This window comes from Amblyomma maculatum, chromosome 10, assembly GCF_055883805.1.
Source record: "Amblyomma maculatum isolate TAMU_Amacu chromosome 10, ASM5588380v1, whole genome shotgun sequence".
NCBI lineage: Eukaryota > Metazoa > Arthropoda > Arachnida > Ixodida > Ixodidae > Amblyomma > Amblyomma maculatum.
Window position 1 is genome coordinate 153,804,501 of NC_139353.1, and position 16,887 is coordinate 153,821,387.

The window sequence follows — 16,887 nt, forward strand, 5'->3', positions numbered from 1 at the left end:
TGTATCATACCCTTAAAGGCAGAGCTTAAAGGCTAACTGTTACAAAATTCTTCATTCCATAGACAAGCCTTTTCTAGTGGTATGTCAAGAGAGAGTACTGAAAACAAAATATGGAATTCGTGAAACTGGAGGAAGGCCGATCGTTATTAAGAGCCAGCAATGAAGCACAAATGAATAAAATTCTATCCTCGGGCACTGTAGTTCTGGGACTTTGTGATGGCTTTCTCCTCCTTTGTAGAAGCCCCAGTGAGTGGGTGCATGCTACATTCAGGTATTTTGGGCGTTGCAAACATTGGTCGCATGAATTTGCAGCACTGCGAACGCCAATGGCTAGACACCATTGGGCTACAATTTGTATATATTTTTTTATGTTTACTGTACTTTTAAAATGCATGCGATACGTGCGTTCCTGCACACCTTGCGCATTGGTGCTCCCAACGGCTGCACAGTGTTTCAGTGCGGTAATTGCGGCAGAAATTATAGGACATTCGCCATTGTATAACCAATCTAGGACCCCCAAGTCACATTTCAGCCTTCATCTTTTCACTTGCATGCCGTCTCTAATTCATTCATTCTCAGCTCGGCTTAAGGGTGAATCGCAAGTGCTCGTTCCTACATCATATCCGCCTGCCGTGGTAGCTCATTGGCTGGGGCGCACGACTGCTCAGTTCATGGATGCGGAATCGGATCTCGGTCACAGTGGCTGCTCTTCGGTGGAGGTGAAAAGCAAGGCACCCGTGTGCTGTGCGATGTCGGTGCATGTCAAAGACCCCCGGGGGCCAAAATTTCCGTAGCCCTCCACTACGGCGTCTCTCATAGCCTGAGTTTGGGACGTTGTACCGCATAAACCAAACCATACACCATATCCGCTAAGCTGCTCAACTCCGCAATCCACCACCAGGTACACGCATCATCAGCTACAGAGGCTTTAATATTGTGGTGACTATGAGACTACTCTCCTAAGAATAAACCTCCTTATGATTAGTTTTAATTTATAGGGGCGTGCGAATATTGCAATTCCGAATATGAATTGAATATGTTTGTTATTTGATTCGTATTCGTATTCGAAATATTGGAATATTCTAAAATTTCTGAATAGACCAAAAGTTATCGATATCACTAAGAAGGAGAGGAAGGAAACTTTTATTGTGTAAGAAAGAAGATGAGCCGGTGTAGACAGTGATTGCCGGCATCTTTTTGGTTTCTCCCGCACTGTGCGCTTCACCGCAATGCTTTGAGCTCATGAGGTATGCAGTGAAGCATCCTCAAAACGCGACGGGGCCGTCTTGTACTAAAGGGGGCGCTCCCACCCTTTTCTGAGTAGGGTGCCTCGATACCAGCGCCGCCGTACAGGGTGGTGACACCCTTTGGCATGCCTCGTGCCGCCGCGCTCGCCATCTTGGGGCAAGTTGCTTCGGGCCGTTGCTGCGGAGTGTCCGAAGCGGTTGCGCTGTGCGCTGGGTGCTGGGCGATTGAACTGTGTTCAGTCGCGAAAACTAGCATGCCAGGCTGTTGTGTTCCATTGTGTGCTGGCTCAGCAAAAAAAAAAGAAAGAAAAAAAAAAGGAGCCAGATGTTTTCGTTCTTCATGGGATAAGAGACAGAAATGTATGGGACGTGAAAGTGAAGCCTGAAGACTGCAAAGTAAGCCACAATACCTGTGCTTCTTTTATGCATTCATAATTTTTTTTTGAGCGAATAGGTGCATTTCAATTGTGTAAAAAAGTCTAGCGCAGACACAGACCACTCAAAAGATGACAAACACACACAAGCGCTTGCGTATGTGCGCGTGTCATCTTTCTTGCGGTCTGTATCTGTTTATACGAAAGCGTTTTAAAAGATATTTTTGTACTCGTCCAACGCAGTTACGCACTTCTGTTTGGAATGACATTATCTCACGCCGCTTCACCCATCTGCTTGTAATCACGAGCTTTGTGCGGTTTTTGGCTTCCCCATCTAGCATTGTGCGCAACAGATTTTGGTCTGCCTTCTTCAACGTTGAAGCAGGTCGAATCATCGGGAGTAGCGCAGTGTTTTTTTAAGTGTAAATTTTAAATTTTCAGCGTACGTGAGGGCTTATAAACTAAATATATGGACAATTGCGTCTGCTTATGTTGTAGTCACTCGGGGAAATTTAGTGTAACTTTCAGTGAGTGACACTCGACTTTAGTATCATACGCATAGTGTCACACAATAATATTTGTTGTTGAGGATCTGCCTTTCTGTGTTCATAGCCGCACCAAGAACATGTGGAGAAGGTCGAGCCTGGTATTTGTCAAAGGAATGCACCATTGTGCCCTTTCGATCGCTCCCCTTTACACTCGATCTCGAAAGCTGGTGGCAACCGCCGAGGCTTCAGATTCACACAGATTACATTTACTCTGTCCTTCTCGGGAAATAATACATTGGAGAGCGACGGATGGCATGTCATCTCGCGACAGAGTAGGAAGTGAGACGCAGTTTGTAACAATTATTTTGGTCGCAAAAAGAAAAAAAAAAAAAAAAAAGAACACCCCGTGAGTTGGCCGCGCGGGATTTGGCAAGTTGGCTTATCGTTAGTACAACATTTCGCGAAACCGAGATAACAGGTCCCCTGAAGCCGTTCTTTTTTAATTATACACAGGAGCAGTTTTACGCGAGGTTTTTGAGATTCGCAATAATATAAAAAGTTGGGTTCTCACGAAAATTAGGTCGTTTTAAGCATATGATTGGCAGCTCGACAAGTCTCAAAGAAACTGCTCTCGTGAGCTGGAAGGTGTAGCGGCATCATCTTGCGAAAGCGGTCGTGAGGAAGCAAGGTTCTTGCGCAGTACAACAGTTCATCCCGAATGCAGCTTTTCCTTCCCTGTATTATAATTACGCATCGCGAGGCGATATTCACACCCTGTTGTCACCGCAAGTACTCGTCTGAGGTTAAGCCAAATTTAGGTGAAGCTAAATTTGACCGCCTGACACCCGAATTAGTGCTGTCGCTGGTTTGGCATCCATGGAAAAATTTTGCGATCGTACATGTAAATATCGCATTGCTTCCATAATGTTTTTATTATTTCATTCATTTGCGTGCACACTACAAAATACGCAAAATGGCTGTTTCGTCGCCTATCTCATTTCAGCGCCAGTTCGAGGGCAAACACAGTGTATGGACGGTAGCTCCTCAAGTCAACAGCTGTCCCGACATTGTTTGAGTGCGTGTAAAAATTTTTGCGCGGAATACCCAAAGCTTATGAACAGACTGCTAGAGCGGTTTGGGACGATGCGCTCGCGCATTTACTTCAGTTGGCTAAGTCAGCCAGACAAATCGAATGATGGGTACGGCAGCAAAACCAGCTGGCGCCAACTTTTATTAAAAGATGTCTCCTAGGCGTGCATCTAAAATCAGCTTCAAAGCCTTAATGAGGATTGTTTTGGAATAAAAGGCCGTGTGCATCAGCATGCGACACGTGTCAAAGGTTGATTTACGCATCGTTTTTTGCTGTGTCTTTTCTACTGTTTACGATGGGCCATTGCGATACAAATTATTTTCGATATACGGCTCCCTGAAATGTACACATGGTTGTTGATCTATAGCAATAGACGCAATTGAATGATATGCACCTCATAAACTCATTCATGTCCGGCAGTGCAAAATGCATTGCTTTATAAAACAGCCAGTCGTCAAAATAACCGCATTTGAACATCCGTGACGGCGAAAGAGTAAATGCTTACCATCTGCAATTTGATAATTTCCTCTTAGAACTACGCATGCTAGCAAGCAGTAGTTGCTTTCACATTTTTTTTTTCGAGCAAAAAAGCGCCCAGGATTGCGAGTATGTGTGTAAAAACGGTACACAGTTGAGCCTGCTAGCGCAAGCGCGTGCTGAACAAGAAATCGGGCCGACGCTCCATAGCCCGCCGTATCTGAGCTTGCCCCAACATGGCGCCGTCGAAGGCGGTGTCTCCACCCTGTACAGCGGCGCGCTACATCGAGGCACCCTATTTCTGAGGAGAGCCTTCCCGACAGTATGTGCAAAGCCAAAATGCACTTGATGGAACTGTGAAGAAGCGTCATTCTTACTTCGGTTTATTTATATATTTGCAGGTACCGCAGACCATACTTATACATGGTCCAGGCAGGAGGGGCATCCGTGGCAAAAATAAATAAAAACACATATAACAAGCATATGACTGTACAAAAAACAAATTTCATACAAAACTTCATAACGAGCGAAGCACAACTAACAACATGTCTCGTCTCAAATGCAGATATATCCATCGTACTGGTGTTTATGAGATAAAACTACCGGGATGCAAACAGTTTTCGGCGTTTTTTTCAGGCCAATTAGACAATTCGAGCTTTCTATTAATTCAAACATTTTTTCTGGTTCCTTGAAGACAACCAACGCGTTTACTGTATTCACCAGTGATATGAGAGCTCCACCAGATTTCATGCCAGTCCTTGCTGCACAAAAAAACAGTGTACAGAATACTAATTTATTTTTAGTAGGATATGCAGTTGTGTGCAATTCTACTGTAATTCTATTTGCAAAGATCGTGTGAATTATGAAATAAACAAGACAAACAGGGTTGGTTTGCTGTTTTTTATTTTTCATTTCATTCACTGATCAGATATTCTACATTTAAAGGCATTTTTTTTCTCATATTTGTATTAGATTCACATTCGAAAATTTCAATATTTGCACATGCCTAGTTCTAATATTCACCAACTACGTAAAACATATCGCAGCAAAAGAAAAATTTTGTTGCAGTTGGCCTTAAGTATTGCCAAAAATTTTCTTGCTTCTAGCTTGCAGATAAGATTATCTACTGCCATTTTTTATTCATAGAATTGTCAGTGTGTCGAAGTTTTGTTGGATTCACTTGGAGCTCAAAATATGCAGGTTTGACTTTATATGCTGACCTCTTTTTGTCCTATTTTTGTCTGCTTTTGCTAACTTCATCCGTGGACTGCTTCTTTCTCTGCTACCCTGTCTGGCCCTTGGGAGACCTGCATGGGGATATTGGCTTGAGGCCCTCTGGTTAATACTGTATTACTACAGTGACCTGTCCAGCTACTGATGTGTGGGAGCATTACATAGCTGTTAATAGACACGGCCACTTTCAGAACAGCACGTGCACAATTTTCATTATGTGCTGCCAAATGGTAGCCCAGTTTCCTGTCGGCTCTTTTAATGTGAATGCATTTCTTGCCTCTGGAGTGGCGTGCAGAGGGCCTTTTGACAGAATGCGTCAGCCGAGCACGTCATCAGAACGTGACTACATGAACTTCAGAGGGAGAGAGAAGGTAGAGGGTTCGGGTCTCAAAGTATGGTCAAGGGCTTGAGTTCGAGTAAAGGATGTGGGCTCGTGTCCTAGGAAAAGTTGTGGGTTTGAGCCCCATAAAATGTTGTGGGTTCAAGGATGGTCAAGGGGTTGATTCCAGTAAAGGTTATGGGTCCGAGTCACAAAGAAGGCCCTGGGTTTGAGTCCCTGAAAAGGTTGTGGGTTCAAATGCCTTGTTCAGCAGCATTAAGGTAAGTGCCTTCACATTACTGCACTTTAGCTAACTTAAGCGCAGCCCTGGAGTTTTTTCTTTTTGGGTAAATCGATTTACTTCAGCAGTATGACCCAAGCTAAGCTGGTGTTGCAGTGTCGTGTGATGCCCTGCAACTCTTGCTTGCAGCTGGGTGCTCTGGACTGGGGCCGTTACCAGGAGCTGTGGGAGCGGCTGTCGGCGGCCAAGCGCCGTGTCGCGGGCCTGGTGGGCGTTGACGAGGCGTGTGTAGCGCGGGCAGCTGCCGGACGCACCCCACAACCCGGCCGCATTCTGGATGGTTGTCGCCGCTTCTACCTGGCGCTTGCCCTGGAGCGGCTGGCCTCCGAGCGTCCCCTGGCCGAGGTGGCTCACGCGTTTTCACTCCCGCGGGGCCTGCTCCAGTCGCTGCAACAGGGCGCTGCCACCTTTGCCGGTAGGGAGAGACTTTGGCCTACAAACCACGGTCCCTTCCCTTTCCTCACTGTTTTCCTTCATGACCAGCCTGTTCATGACCAGCCTTGTGTTCTGCGAGGCCTAAAGCGACTATGTGCTCATGGTAGAGAGAGGATGCAGAAAATAGATTCTTGAAAGCACAGAATTGAGCAGGGGCAGGAGAGAAACCTCAGTCTGGTAGTCAACTTTTTGACAGGAGAACTTTACTTCGGCTGGGCAGTTTTGTCATATCCTGTTGTATGCATGTGGATCACTTGCTTCCAGTCACTTGACCGCAAAATGCTCGGCTGTGTGTAACAGTAGTGCGGCCTTGGTTGGCAAGAAGGCAGGCCCACTTAGCGAGAAGTAAATGGGGGAGGCCTTTGCCTTGTAGTGACACAATGCACAATTCTTAGTTTCTTGACAGCAGCTTGCAGGGGTAACAGCTTGTTGCCAGTGGATTCACTTGACCAAAAATTACGTGTCCCAGCTACACCAGTTTGATGTAGTGGCGAGCTTCAGCAAAGCCGGAGTGCAATGGCCAGCCTCAGCCCGAACAGACGGTATTCATGATCACCGATCTGCCAACACCAGGTAAGTATACTTGTTGGGAGATGGGAGTTCCAATTCACCTCATCTGTCTCCTCAGGAACCTGTATGAAGGACAAGAGGCCACAGTCAGAACTGGGCATGGTCTTACCGATTGGTTTCCGATTGAGAAAGGAGTGAGGCAAGGCTGCATACTGTCGCCCTGCCTATTTAACTTATATGCAGAGTGCATCATGAGGAAGGCCGGTCTGGACGAGTCTTCATATGGAGTGAAGATTGCTGGAAAACGTATCAACAACCTTAGATATGCGGATGATACCACTTTAATGGCAGAAAGTGAAGTGGAACTCAGGAGACTTCCGATGCGCGTACAAGAAGAGAGTGAGAAGTTTGGGCTTAAACTGAACATCAAAAAGACAAAGATCATGGCGTCTTGCCCTATCAAGTCCTGGAGCATCAATGGACAAGAAGTGGAAGCTGTGACAGATTTTCTCTTCTTGGGCTCCAAGATTACCTCGGAAGGAGACTGCAGCCATGAAATTAGGAGACGCCTGCTTCTGGGAAAGAGAGCAATGGTTAGCCTTGACCGCCTAGTAAAGAGCAGAGACATTAGTCTGCCAACCAAGATCCGTATAACTCGTGCTATGGTCTTTCCAGTTGTGATGTATGGATGCGAGAGTTGGACTGTGAAAAAGGCTGACCGCCGAAGAATTGACGCGTTTGAATTGTAGTGCTGGCGAAGACTCTTGAGAGTTCCTTGGACTGCCAGAAGATCAAATCAGTCGATATTGTCGACCATAAACCCTGACTGCTCATTGGAGGGTCAAATTCTAAAGTTAAAACTCAGCTACTTTGGTCATCTGATGAGAAGAGAGGAGTCGCTGGAGAAAGATTTGATGTTGGGAAAGGTTGACGGTCGCCGGAGAAGGGGTAGGCAGCGAACGCGATGGTTAAATGGCATCCTCGAGGCACTGCAGATGAAGTTATGTGATGTTAGGAAGAGAGTGAGAGACCGGAAAGCATGGCGTGAAATGGTCCATAGGGTCACGAAGAGTCGGACACGACTGAACGACTGAACTGAACTGAACTGAACTTTGCCGTGTAGTGACACAATGCACAATTCTTAGTTTCTTGACAGCAGCTTGCAGGGGTAACAGCTTGTTGCCAGTGGATTCACTTGACCAGGCAGTGTAGTGCATGTAGCAACAGTGTTCATTTTTAGCATCCTTTTAATGTGTTAAAGGCCCCATTCTTCAAAAAAATTATGGTCATGGCCATGGCAGGTGATGTGGCCAGGCGATGTGTGATGTGTTCATTGGGTTGCGTGACGTTACTGTACTATAGACATGGCTGAGTTGGCAGGCCAATTGGAGCTTCGCCTTTAAGGTGGGCAGGTGACATCGAAATGCAGCATTCCAGGGCCCTTGGATCCCCAGTTAGGCACACTAGTACTCCTGTAGGCCACGCAGGCACCTTCATACGGCTTTGTTAAAGCAGGGATTTATGTCTATGTCCGTTGGCCTTTCACATAGCTCGGTACCTTGCAGCTGTATACTAATGGGTATAATAGAACCACAAATAAAGTGCAAGTGGCTGAACGAGTATAGCAGAGGGTATCTATGCCAACGAGGGTCTGCAAGGAGAGCTGAAAATGGGAGCCATTAACACTGTGGCGTCATACCTTCAAAGTCGTTACCCCATCCCCCCACCCAATTTTTTTTTGTAGCAATTGTTGCTTGTTGTATTTTAGCTATGGTTTTGATTGTGTAGATTGGATTGGGTGTGCTATGGGACAGTGTCCTGTACATATATTGGCATCTCTCTGATATTTGGCTGGTTCACCTGCAGTCCATGAGCTTCGGCTAAGTTACTCCGCCACTCCGTCTCAGGTCCCGCATTACATTGTTGCGATCAGACACTAAATCTGCAGTATCCGTGGCATGTGCCTAGCATAATTACAAGGACTGCTTGCCATACTTCAAAGATGGCTTCCTTTGGAAAGAGGATATATCTTAGTGCTAAAGATCAACATGATGCTTACTTCAACCAGTATTGCACCGTGAACATGTGCAGATTTGTGCTTGCATGAAGTTTACAAACACTACACTGTGAGTTCTGAGCAACGTCCTATCATTGAGAACTGTTGCCTGTGTGTTGCTGAGCTGGTTTTTAACTCTTATATCCCCAGGTGGTCAAAATTACTCCGTAGCCCTCCACTACGGCTCTCCTTTTTTCTTTCTACTTTCACTCCCACCTTCCTCCCTTCCCAGTTCAGGTGTCCACAGAGCAAGTGTGGCAGATACTGCACTTTTCCCTTCTTGTGAACTAATTATTATTATTATTATTATACCGACTGGAAGTCTACAGTTGTTTTGTCCTGCATTGCCACGTTCCCTGTATTACTCGTTGTATTGGGTCCCAACAGAAGTTTGGAGGCAACAGATGCTGTGAGCTCCATCATTTGTGCCTCTGTCTTTGAAGGGACTCAAAAAAGGGGTTCAAAACGTGCCTATGTCAAATTGTTGCATTGTGTAGAGCAAGTGCCACAGAGTACACATGCCACACAAGCCCTCAGAAGCTAGCTGATAATTTGAGAATTGTTTCATAAATCTTCTATTCTCATGCCTGCCGGTGACCGCAGGTGCTGGTTTTTTGTGCGAATTCCATCTCTGAGCTGCATAATAGGCATGCATGATGTCCCAAGGCCTGTCATTGCCTTGACAAAGGTCATAGCGAAGTAGGTGTGGTGCCCATCAGGCAGCAGACAGCAGCCCATCTAGTTCCCTTTGTCCGGCCTCTTCTACTTTAAAGCTGTAAAGCTGTGGCAAGGGAGCGAGTGGCAAAAAGAAAGGACACGATTGAGCCGGATTGGCTTGGTGACGCACTCGTGGGCGGAGAACGGTACCAATCTGTTCCTCTCGCTTTTCCCAATACATAGAGCAGAGAGGGAAAACTTTGAGAATTGCCAATGTCTCTGATGCTACTCATGCTGGATGAAAGCTTTTCGCAGGACAATGATAGACAAATCTAGATTTGTATCATTGGCTTTCCTGGTATTCGATGGACACCGTTTCAGTAGCCCTTTAACTAATCTCCCAGAAGATTTGTAGCCACTCATGACCTGCCCTCTCATCTCGGTGTGAACATACACTGGGCACTTATAGGAGGAAAGCTGTGTCTGGAAACTAGGGTAAATGACATAGCTATCTTAATATGTGGTAGATGAACGCATCTATGTTAACCTGCTTTCTTGTAAGAGGGCCACCACTCCAAGTGGGTGCACTGTGGGAAAAGTGTGCCTGCTTTGTGGCTCATGCTTCTTCCTTATGGGCTTGGATCCTGCAGGCATTGAAGTGCGCACTTACATCAAATGAGCGCAACTACTGCATGTGAGACTTCTTAATTCTGCAGGAAGTGGCAGTGTATTTTACAGTTATTGTTTTTTCCCCGGTGTAGCTTGAGTAGCATTTGACAGTGGCGTACCAAATTGTTACCGGTGCCAACTACGTGACGAGCTGTGTCATGCATCCCTCCGTTGGGACGTCAGTGCGAGTGGTCAGCCATGTGAACGTGACTGGCGTCAGTTATGGGACCGTATGTTGTGTTGTCACCATAGAGCATGCAATGATTCGAGTGCACTTTGCATTTGCTGATCACTGCACACTTTCCTGCTTCTGATTGGTTGCATTGAGTGTGCTGCTTGAGATGGCCACACTGATGAAAGAAGTAGCCAGATTAAGTTATATAAGAGGGTTTGGCTTATGTTAGTGGGACGCTCCATTGCTCACACCACAAAAGCATGCAACAGTCGCACTACTCAAGTGAAATCAACAGAAAGCATAATCGTAGAGTCATTTTTTTTTTGTGTTACTTTTCTTTCTAATGTCACATTCATCTGCAAGGCCTTTTCATAAAGCCTTTCTATTTCTTTTTCTTTCACGTCTCTTGTATATTACAGTTTTTGCCGAACTGCAGCAAATTGCATCTAAATGTTTTTTCAAGGTGCTTATACAGTGACTGCTTGTTTGACATCAGTCATCTTTGCTTCCCTGGCTTTCCTTCTCACTTCTGCTTTCACAGCACAGCATCATCTGACTAAGGCAAATTTTCTTTTGTTGCAGCGGCTTCGTTTTTATCAATTCCTCTCATATCACTTACCCGTGGGTGCCCTCTGACATAGGTATAGTTATATTTGCAAAATATGCACACAGTGTCATCACAGCATAGCTGGAACCTGGAGCAAAATGCTACGCTGCGGGTGTGCAACAATTGCCATGCAACAGGTAGTCTACAGCTTAATTCGTGCATTTTGACACAAGAAAAATCTTCAAAGGCCTGGACAGGATAGGAAGCCATGATCTTTCCACACAAAACCACTCTCCAATAGTCTGCGAACGTCCACGTTTGTATTTATTGCCTTGTGCTGTTTACGTCAGAGCTTTTGGATCATACCAGTTGGGAAACTTCACTTCAAAAAGGGATTAGTTTTAGTACGAGTTTTTGGGTGCCTATGAATTGTTGTGCCATCTAGAAGCGGTCAATAAAAGCTTTCTGCTATTCCATCATTGCCTTTCAGAAATTACTTTTTTTCTTTCTTCTTATTCACCTTAATTACCTCTACAGCTGTTATATCTAATACAGTCGAACCCGGTTATATCGAACCCGGATATATCGAATTTTGGTTATATCGAACTCACGGAATATCCCCTTGAAAATCTCATGTAAAAGTATGGAAGCCGTGTCATATATCAAACTCAATTTCGCCGGTCATTCAATATATCGAACTCCGCACTACGCACTGGAAAGTGTACCTTCCCCAAAGACGATCGCATCACTCTTGGCCGTTTGCTGCGTGACGTTTTCAAGCCACGCGCGGAAGGAATGAGAAGGGACAGTTCTGGACAGCGCCGCGCCCATTCGCCAAAGGCGCGCGCATCTGCAGTTATCGTTTCCCGCGCGCCAACACATGACGTTTGCAAGCCATGTGCGTGGGTGTGCCCATTCTTTTGCTGAGCTATCTCTCTCTTTCAGCACGCGCAACGCATGCACCAAGCCAGCTCAGCCCGTTTTCAGACAGACATCGGACGCTTTCTCCAGCGTGTGTTGCGAACCCTGTGCGTGCGGCGGCGGAAGTGGCTATGGCGCCTGCGGATGCTAAGAAGCGGCAGATTTTTTTTTTTGCGAGAGTCATCCTTTCTTATCGTTGTGCTGTACGCGCGACGTAGCGTAAGATATGGCGGCTGCGGACGTTAAGAAGCGGCAGGCTTTTTTTTTTTTTTTTTTGGCGGGAGCCATTTATTTTTGCATGTATGAATCACGCCGTCAGCTGCTTCGATCATGACGCCCGCACCAAGCGCGGCGTGATAAATCGAACCGGACTTGTGCAATCAAGCCATCACGGGCACTCTGCCAAGTTCACTCCCGGCCACGGGAGGAGCTATAAAAAGATAAACGCGCCCTGGCGTTATCGCTGCGCAACATCTTGGCACGCTGCCAAGAAGAGCTGTGGATGCGACAACCGAAACGGAGTGATGCAAGCGAAAACGCTCGCGATTTTCTGCCGCAGCGACACAGAATCCTTGTTTTGAGCTGCCGCGGTGGCTCGAGCGGCGAGCGGGACGCATTTCCAACAAGTTGAAAATTTTTCGCTCTGTCCCTGCCGCTCGTCGCTGAGATCGCTCAATCGCTTGCATGTGAGCGAGCTGGCCTTAAAGCATTTTTTTTTTTCATATTCTCTGGTGCAAAAGTGGAGAGAGGGTTCATTAGGCGAGTGGGCTGATTACGCGGCAAATACGGTATCGTTTTTTCGCATCGTAAGTGCCGCCACAAGCCAATTTCTGTATATCGAATTATCGATATATCGAACTTTTTCGCGATCCCCTTCGAGTTCGATATATCCAGGTTCGACTGTATAACTTTTTCTGCTGCACCTCTTGAACATATTTTATTTTCCCGGTGGTTGCGTATTTATCAACAATCTCCTTTAATGGCCGCAGGCGTTGCCACTATTGGTGTCTATAGACATCTGAATTTTTAGCAATCAAAACCACCGTTTTTTATACATTGGCTCTGTGGAAAGTTTCGCAACTGGTAATATTAAAGAGCTCTGGGTGCTTTCTGGTGGTGGCTGATGTCTGTAGGACTCCCCCTGCAGGTATGGTGTGTGTCCTGTGCCAGCGCCTTGGTTGGCGTCACCTGCAGCTGCTGGTGGCCGAGTTCCAGGCGCGGCTCCACTTTGGTGTCCAGCCCGAGCTGTGCCCGCTGCTGGCCTTGCCCAGTCTTGATGGGCCCCTGGCACGTCTCGTCTTCGACGCGGGATTCGCCGACCCTGCCGCGCTGGCGCAGGTGGAGCCATCAGAGCTCGACATTACGCTGCGCAATGCAGGACCCTTTCAGGGCAGGTGAGAATCTGCCTGTTTGTGGAAGGTGCTGTGCCCATAACGGCAAAAGTCGGCCGTCACATAAAGCGGCGCCGAGAGATGAGAAGAGGAAAAAGCGAGCTGAGAAACATTAGTGGTAACTAATCTGTGGTAACACGAGGGGCTCCCACCTTGTCCGGCTGCTCGAATCACACCACTTGGCACAGTGTCGTCGCATACAAACCAGTCAGGGTGGGGCGCGTCTTCGGCCTGTCACTTCCTGTTTGTGCAATGTCATTTCCAGCTTTTTGGGACATCAGTTCTAGTCTTTTGGCTTTCATGACTGTCTACCGGGGGTCAGGATTGGTCATGCGATTCACGCATGCCCCTCTGTTACATGGCGTCATGATCACACATTCCTGTCAGATCAAACCGTCGATGGCCTCAGTACTTTTCAGGGCCAACAGGCTTAGTGCTTCAAATTTTAATTTTTAAATTAAATTTATAAAATTAAATTTTAGGCTGTGTCTTTGTGATGAATCAGTACCAACTTATCCAGTCGTCAACCTTGTTAAAATTTTAACCCTTGGAATAAAAGCATGCTTATGTGCTCCTGTTCATGACAATTGTTACTATGTCCTACGTGTGACTTCCTATGCCTATGTTAGTGTCACGTTGTTTTGAGCAGCACCTCCATGGCTTTACACGGGCTGATGGTGCTCTTTCTGACTGCAGTTGTCGATTGTTACGGGGGCCTTAATATGGCCATTTAACCCAGTCTGCCTCATCTAGCATAACAAGAAATATAGTACTGCCCAGTTAACCGCGCACACTTCGGCATTGTTTTCTCTCAGCACAATCCCTCAATTCTTCTTCGTCACTTGACACCTCCTTCTTGAAAGCACAATCCCGGTGCTTGCTACAGCGGGAAAGGAGAAGGTGGCTGGTAATACTTGAGATGGGTCACATGGTCGATCTCAGATGGTGGTGGGGGTGGCAAGGAGGTGGGTACCAATGGTTCGATCTGGTAAGTAGCATCTGTGAGTTAGTGAACAACATGGTAAGGTCCTTTGTACTGCGCCAAGAGCTTTTCAATTAGGCCGACACGATGGGATGAGAGCCACAGCAAAAAACTAGAGAGCCAGGTGCATATATTGGACGTCAAGATGGTGGCTGTCATAACGGCTTTTTTGAGCTTCCTGAGAGGCAGAAAGTTGGCTGCAAACAATTTTACAGGCGGCACTAGTTCAGACAATCGTGTCTTGGGTGTAACTGCGGACGGCATCGGGAGCAGGGAAGACCGTGTCGAAGGGAAGCACTGAATCTCGTCCAAAAGGAGGATAGGTAAGGAGAGTATCCAGCAGCATTGTGACAGATGAAGTTATGTGCGAAGGTGTGCGACCTTATTATAAAAGGGTTCACTGTATAGCATGAAACAGTGGCAGGCTATGTAGGCACGACGACGAGTGGACGCCTCCCGTTGCTGAAATACAGTTCAGCGGCATAGTTTGTTTCCCTTCTCTTAAATTCGCGCCATCCTGCCTCTGGCATCGGGCGTGCTCATTGGCCAGTCGTTTTATTTATTTTGAGGTGTGACTTTGTAATGCCTATTCATACTCTTCTGCATCGTCTGCTCTTCAGAGTATGCTGAACCTTCGCGGTGAGGATGCTTCACCACGTTATCTGCGTGGTGAAGCTTCCTCAGAATGCGACGGAGCTGTTTATGAACAGGCATCACAGCTACTGTGTGGCACTGTGAATAGAGCTGCGGAGGCACTACGATTCCCCTACACAGTGTGCAAAGCAAAGCACTTGAAAAAAACCACGAAATATCACCTGTCCTGTCATGTGTGTTTGTATCCTGCCTCGTCTTGTAGCTGTTACCCACTTATATTCCATGACTTCTTTTTCCGCCAATGACGTGTAAGCTGCGGAGCTGAAACGTGCGTTCTCTCCATACATACTGCAATGCATTCTTCTCTGGCACTTATTGGCTTTGTTTTCTTTACAGAACAGATTTGTTAGTTGAGACATAGTTTGCTACAACTGCCCATTTTCAATGTTGGAAATCAAGAAAAAAATCTGTTTTTGATTGTAATGAAATTGTGTGCCACATTTAATTACCAAAAGCGCCCATAGATGGCACCAGCTTTCAATGCAAGTCTTACGCCCATTAATTCGGACATGAACAGGCTCACTCCAGTTAATTTGAGTGGAAGGCTGCGTCGAGTTACAATCCATGACCCATACTCCTAACAGTTAATCAATCAGTCATTCAATCAATCAATCAATCAATCAATCAATCAACCAATCATCTTATTTTCATTGTGAGTTACATGTTCATGATTATCAGTATTAGAGCCACAGTGTGGGCAAAGAATCTCGTGAAACTAGAACAGAATGTTGATCTCACTTGGGTTTGATTGCAAATGCAGGCAACCATTGTGCGAGGTGCTCATTAGATAGAATTACTGTGCTGCTAATGGTTTTCTGGTTACTTTTTTTTTTAGGACCATTTGGTAATTTGAGCATTTTTCTGGTCTCTTGAAGGCCGAATTAATAAGATTTTGCGGTTTTTGATGCTCTAATTAAGAATGTATATTAATGGAAACCGCACTACATTGCAGAGTGTCTAAATACCCAATTCAAAGAGCTCCGCTGGGGTTACACAATGGTTAGAGCGCTCGACTGTCATTCTTAAGGATGCGGGATCGAATCCTGACCTTGGCGGCTGCTTTTCGATGGAGGCGAAAAGCAAAGTACCCTTGTGCTGTGTAATACAGTCGAACCCGGATATATCGAACTTGAAGGGGATCGCGAAAAAGTTCGATATATCGATAATTCGATATACAGAAATTTGCTTGTGACGGCACTTACGATGCGAAAAAACGATACCGTATTTGCCGCGTAATCAACCCACTCGCATAAAGAACCCACTCTCCACTTTTGCACCCGAGAATTTGAAAAAAAAAAAATGCGTTAAGGCCAGCTCGCTCACATGCAAGCGATTGAGCGATCTCAGCGACGAGCGGCAGCGACAGAGCGAAAAATTTCCAACTTGTTTGAACTGCGTCCCGCTGGCCGCTCGAGCCACCGCGGCAGCTCAAAACAAGGTTTCTGTGTCGCTGCGGCAGAAAATCGTGAGCGTATTCGCTTGCATGTCGATGGCGCGCATCACTCCGTTTCGGTCGTCGCATCCACAGCTCATTTCTTGGCAGCGTGCCAAGATCTTGCGCAGAGATAGCGTCAGGGTGCGTTTATCTTTTTATAGCTCCTCTGGTGGCGGGGAGCGAACTTGGCAGAGTGCCCGTGATGGCTTGATTGCGCAAGCCTGGTTCGATTCATCACGCCGCGCTTGGGGCGGGCATCATGATCGCAGCAGCTGACGGTGTGCTTCCGTTGATTCATACATGCAAAGATAAACTGCTCCTGCCAAAAAAAAAAAAAAGCCTGCCGCTTCTTAACTTAACGTCCACAGCCGCCATATCACGCTACGTCGCGCGTACAGCACAACGATAGGAAAGAATGACTCTCGCAAAAAAAAAACAACACAGAGCTGCCGCTTCTTAACGTCCGCAGGCGCCATAGCCACGTCAGCCGCCGCGCGCAGAGGGTTCGCAACACACTCTGGAGAAAGCGTCCCACGTCTGTCTGAAAACGGGCTGAGCTGGCTTGGCGCATGCGTAGCGCGTGCTGAAGGAGAGAGCTCGGCAAAAGAATGGGCACACCCACACACATGGCTTGCAAACGTCATGTGTTGGCGCACGGGAAACGATAACTGCAGATGCGCGCGACGCTGTCCAGAACTGTCCCTCTCATTCCTTCCGCGCGTGGCTTGAAAACGTTATGCGGCAAATGGCCAAGGGTGATGCGATCGTCTTTGGGGAAGGCACACTTTCCAGTGCGTGGTGCGGAGTTCGATATATCGAACGACCGGCGAAATTGAGTTCGATATATGACGCGGCTTTCCTATACTTTTACATGGGATTTTCAAGGGGATATTCCGTGAGTTCGATATAACCAAAATTCGATATAT

At 46.6% G+C, this 16,887-nt stretch overlaps 1 protein-coding gene and 1 pseudogene across 3 annotated transcripts in view; one reads left to right on the forward strand and one right to left on the reverse strand.

Annotated features, from left to right (window-relative positions):
- LOC146177741 (DNA polymerase theta-like) overlaps nt 1–16,887 on the forward strand; it is a 159,225-nt gene that overhangs the window by 76,226 nt on the left and 66,112 nt on the right. For all 3 annotated transcript variants that reach the window (XM_084580568.1, XM_084580571.1, XM_084580569.1), the window contains exons 14-15: nt 5,659–5,944; nt 12,647–12,893. In XM_084580568.1, the coding sequence (XP_084436694.1) occupies nt 5,659–5,944; nt 12,647–12,893 (533 nt within the window). The remainder of the gene's footprint in view (nt 1–5,658; nt 5,945–12,646; nt 12,894–16,887) is intronic.
- LOC146177742 (U1 spliceosomal RNA) lies at nt 6,399–6,545 on the reverse strand (annotated as a pseudogene).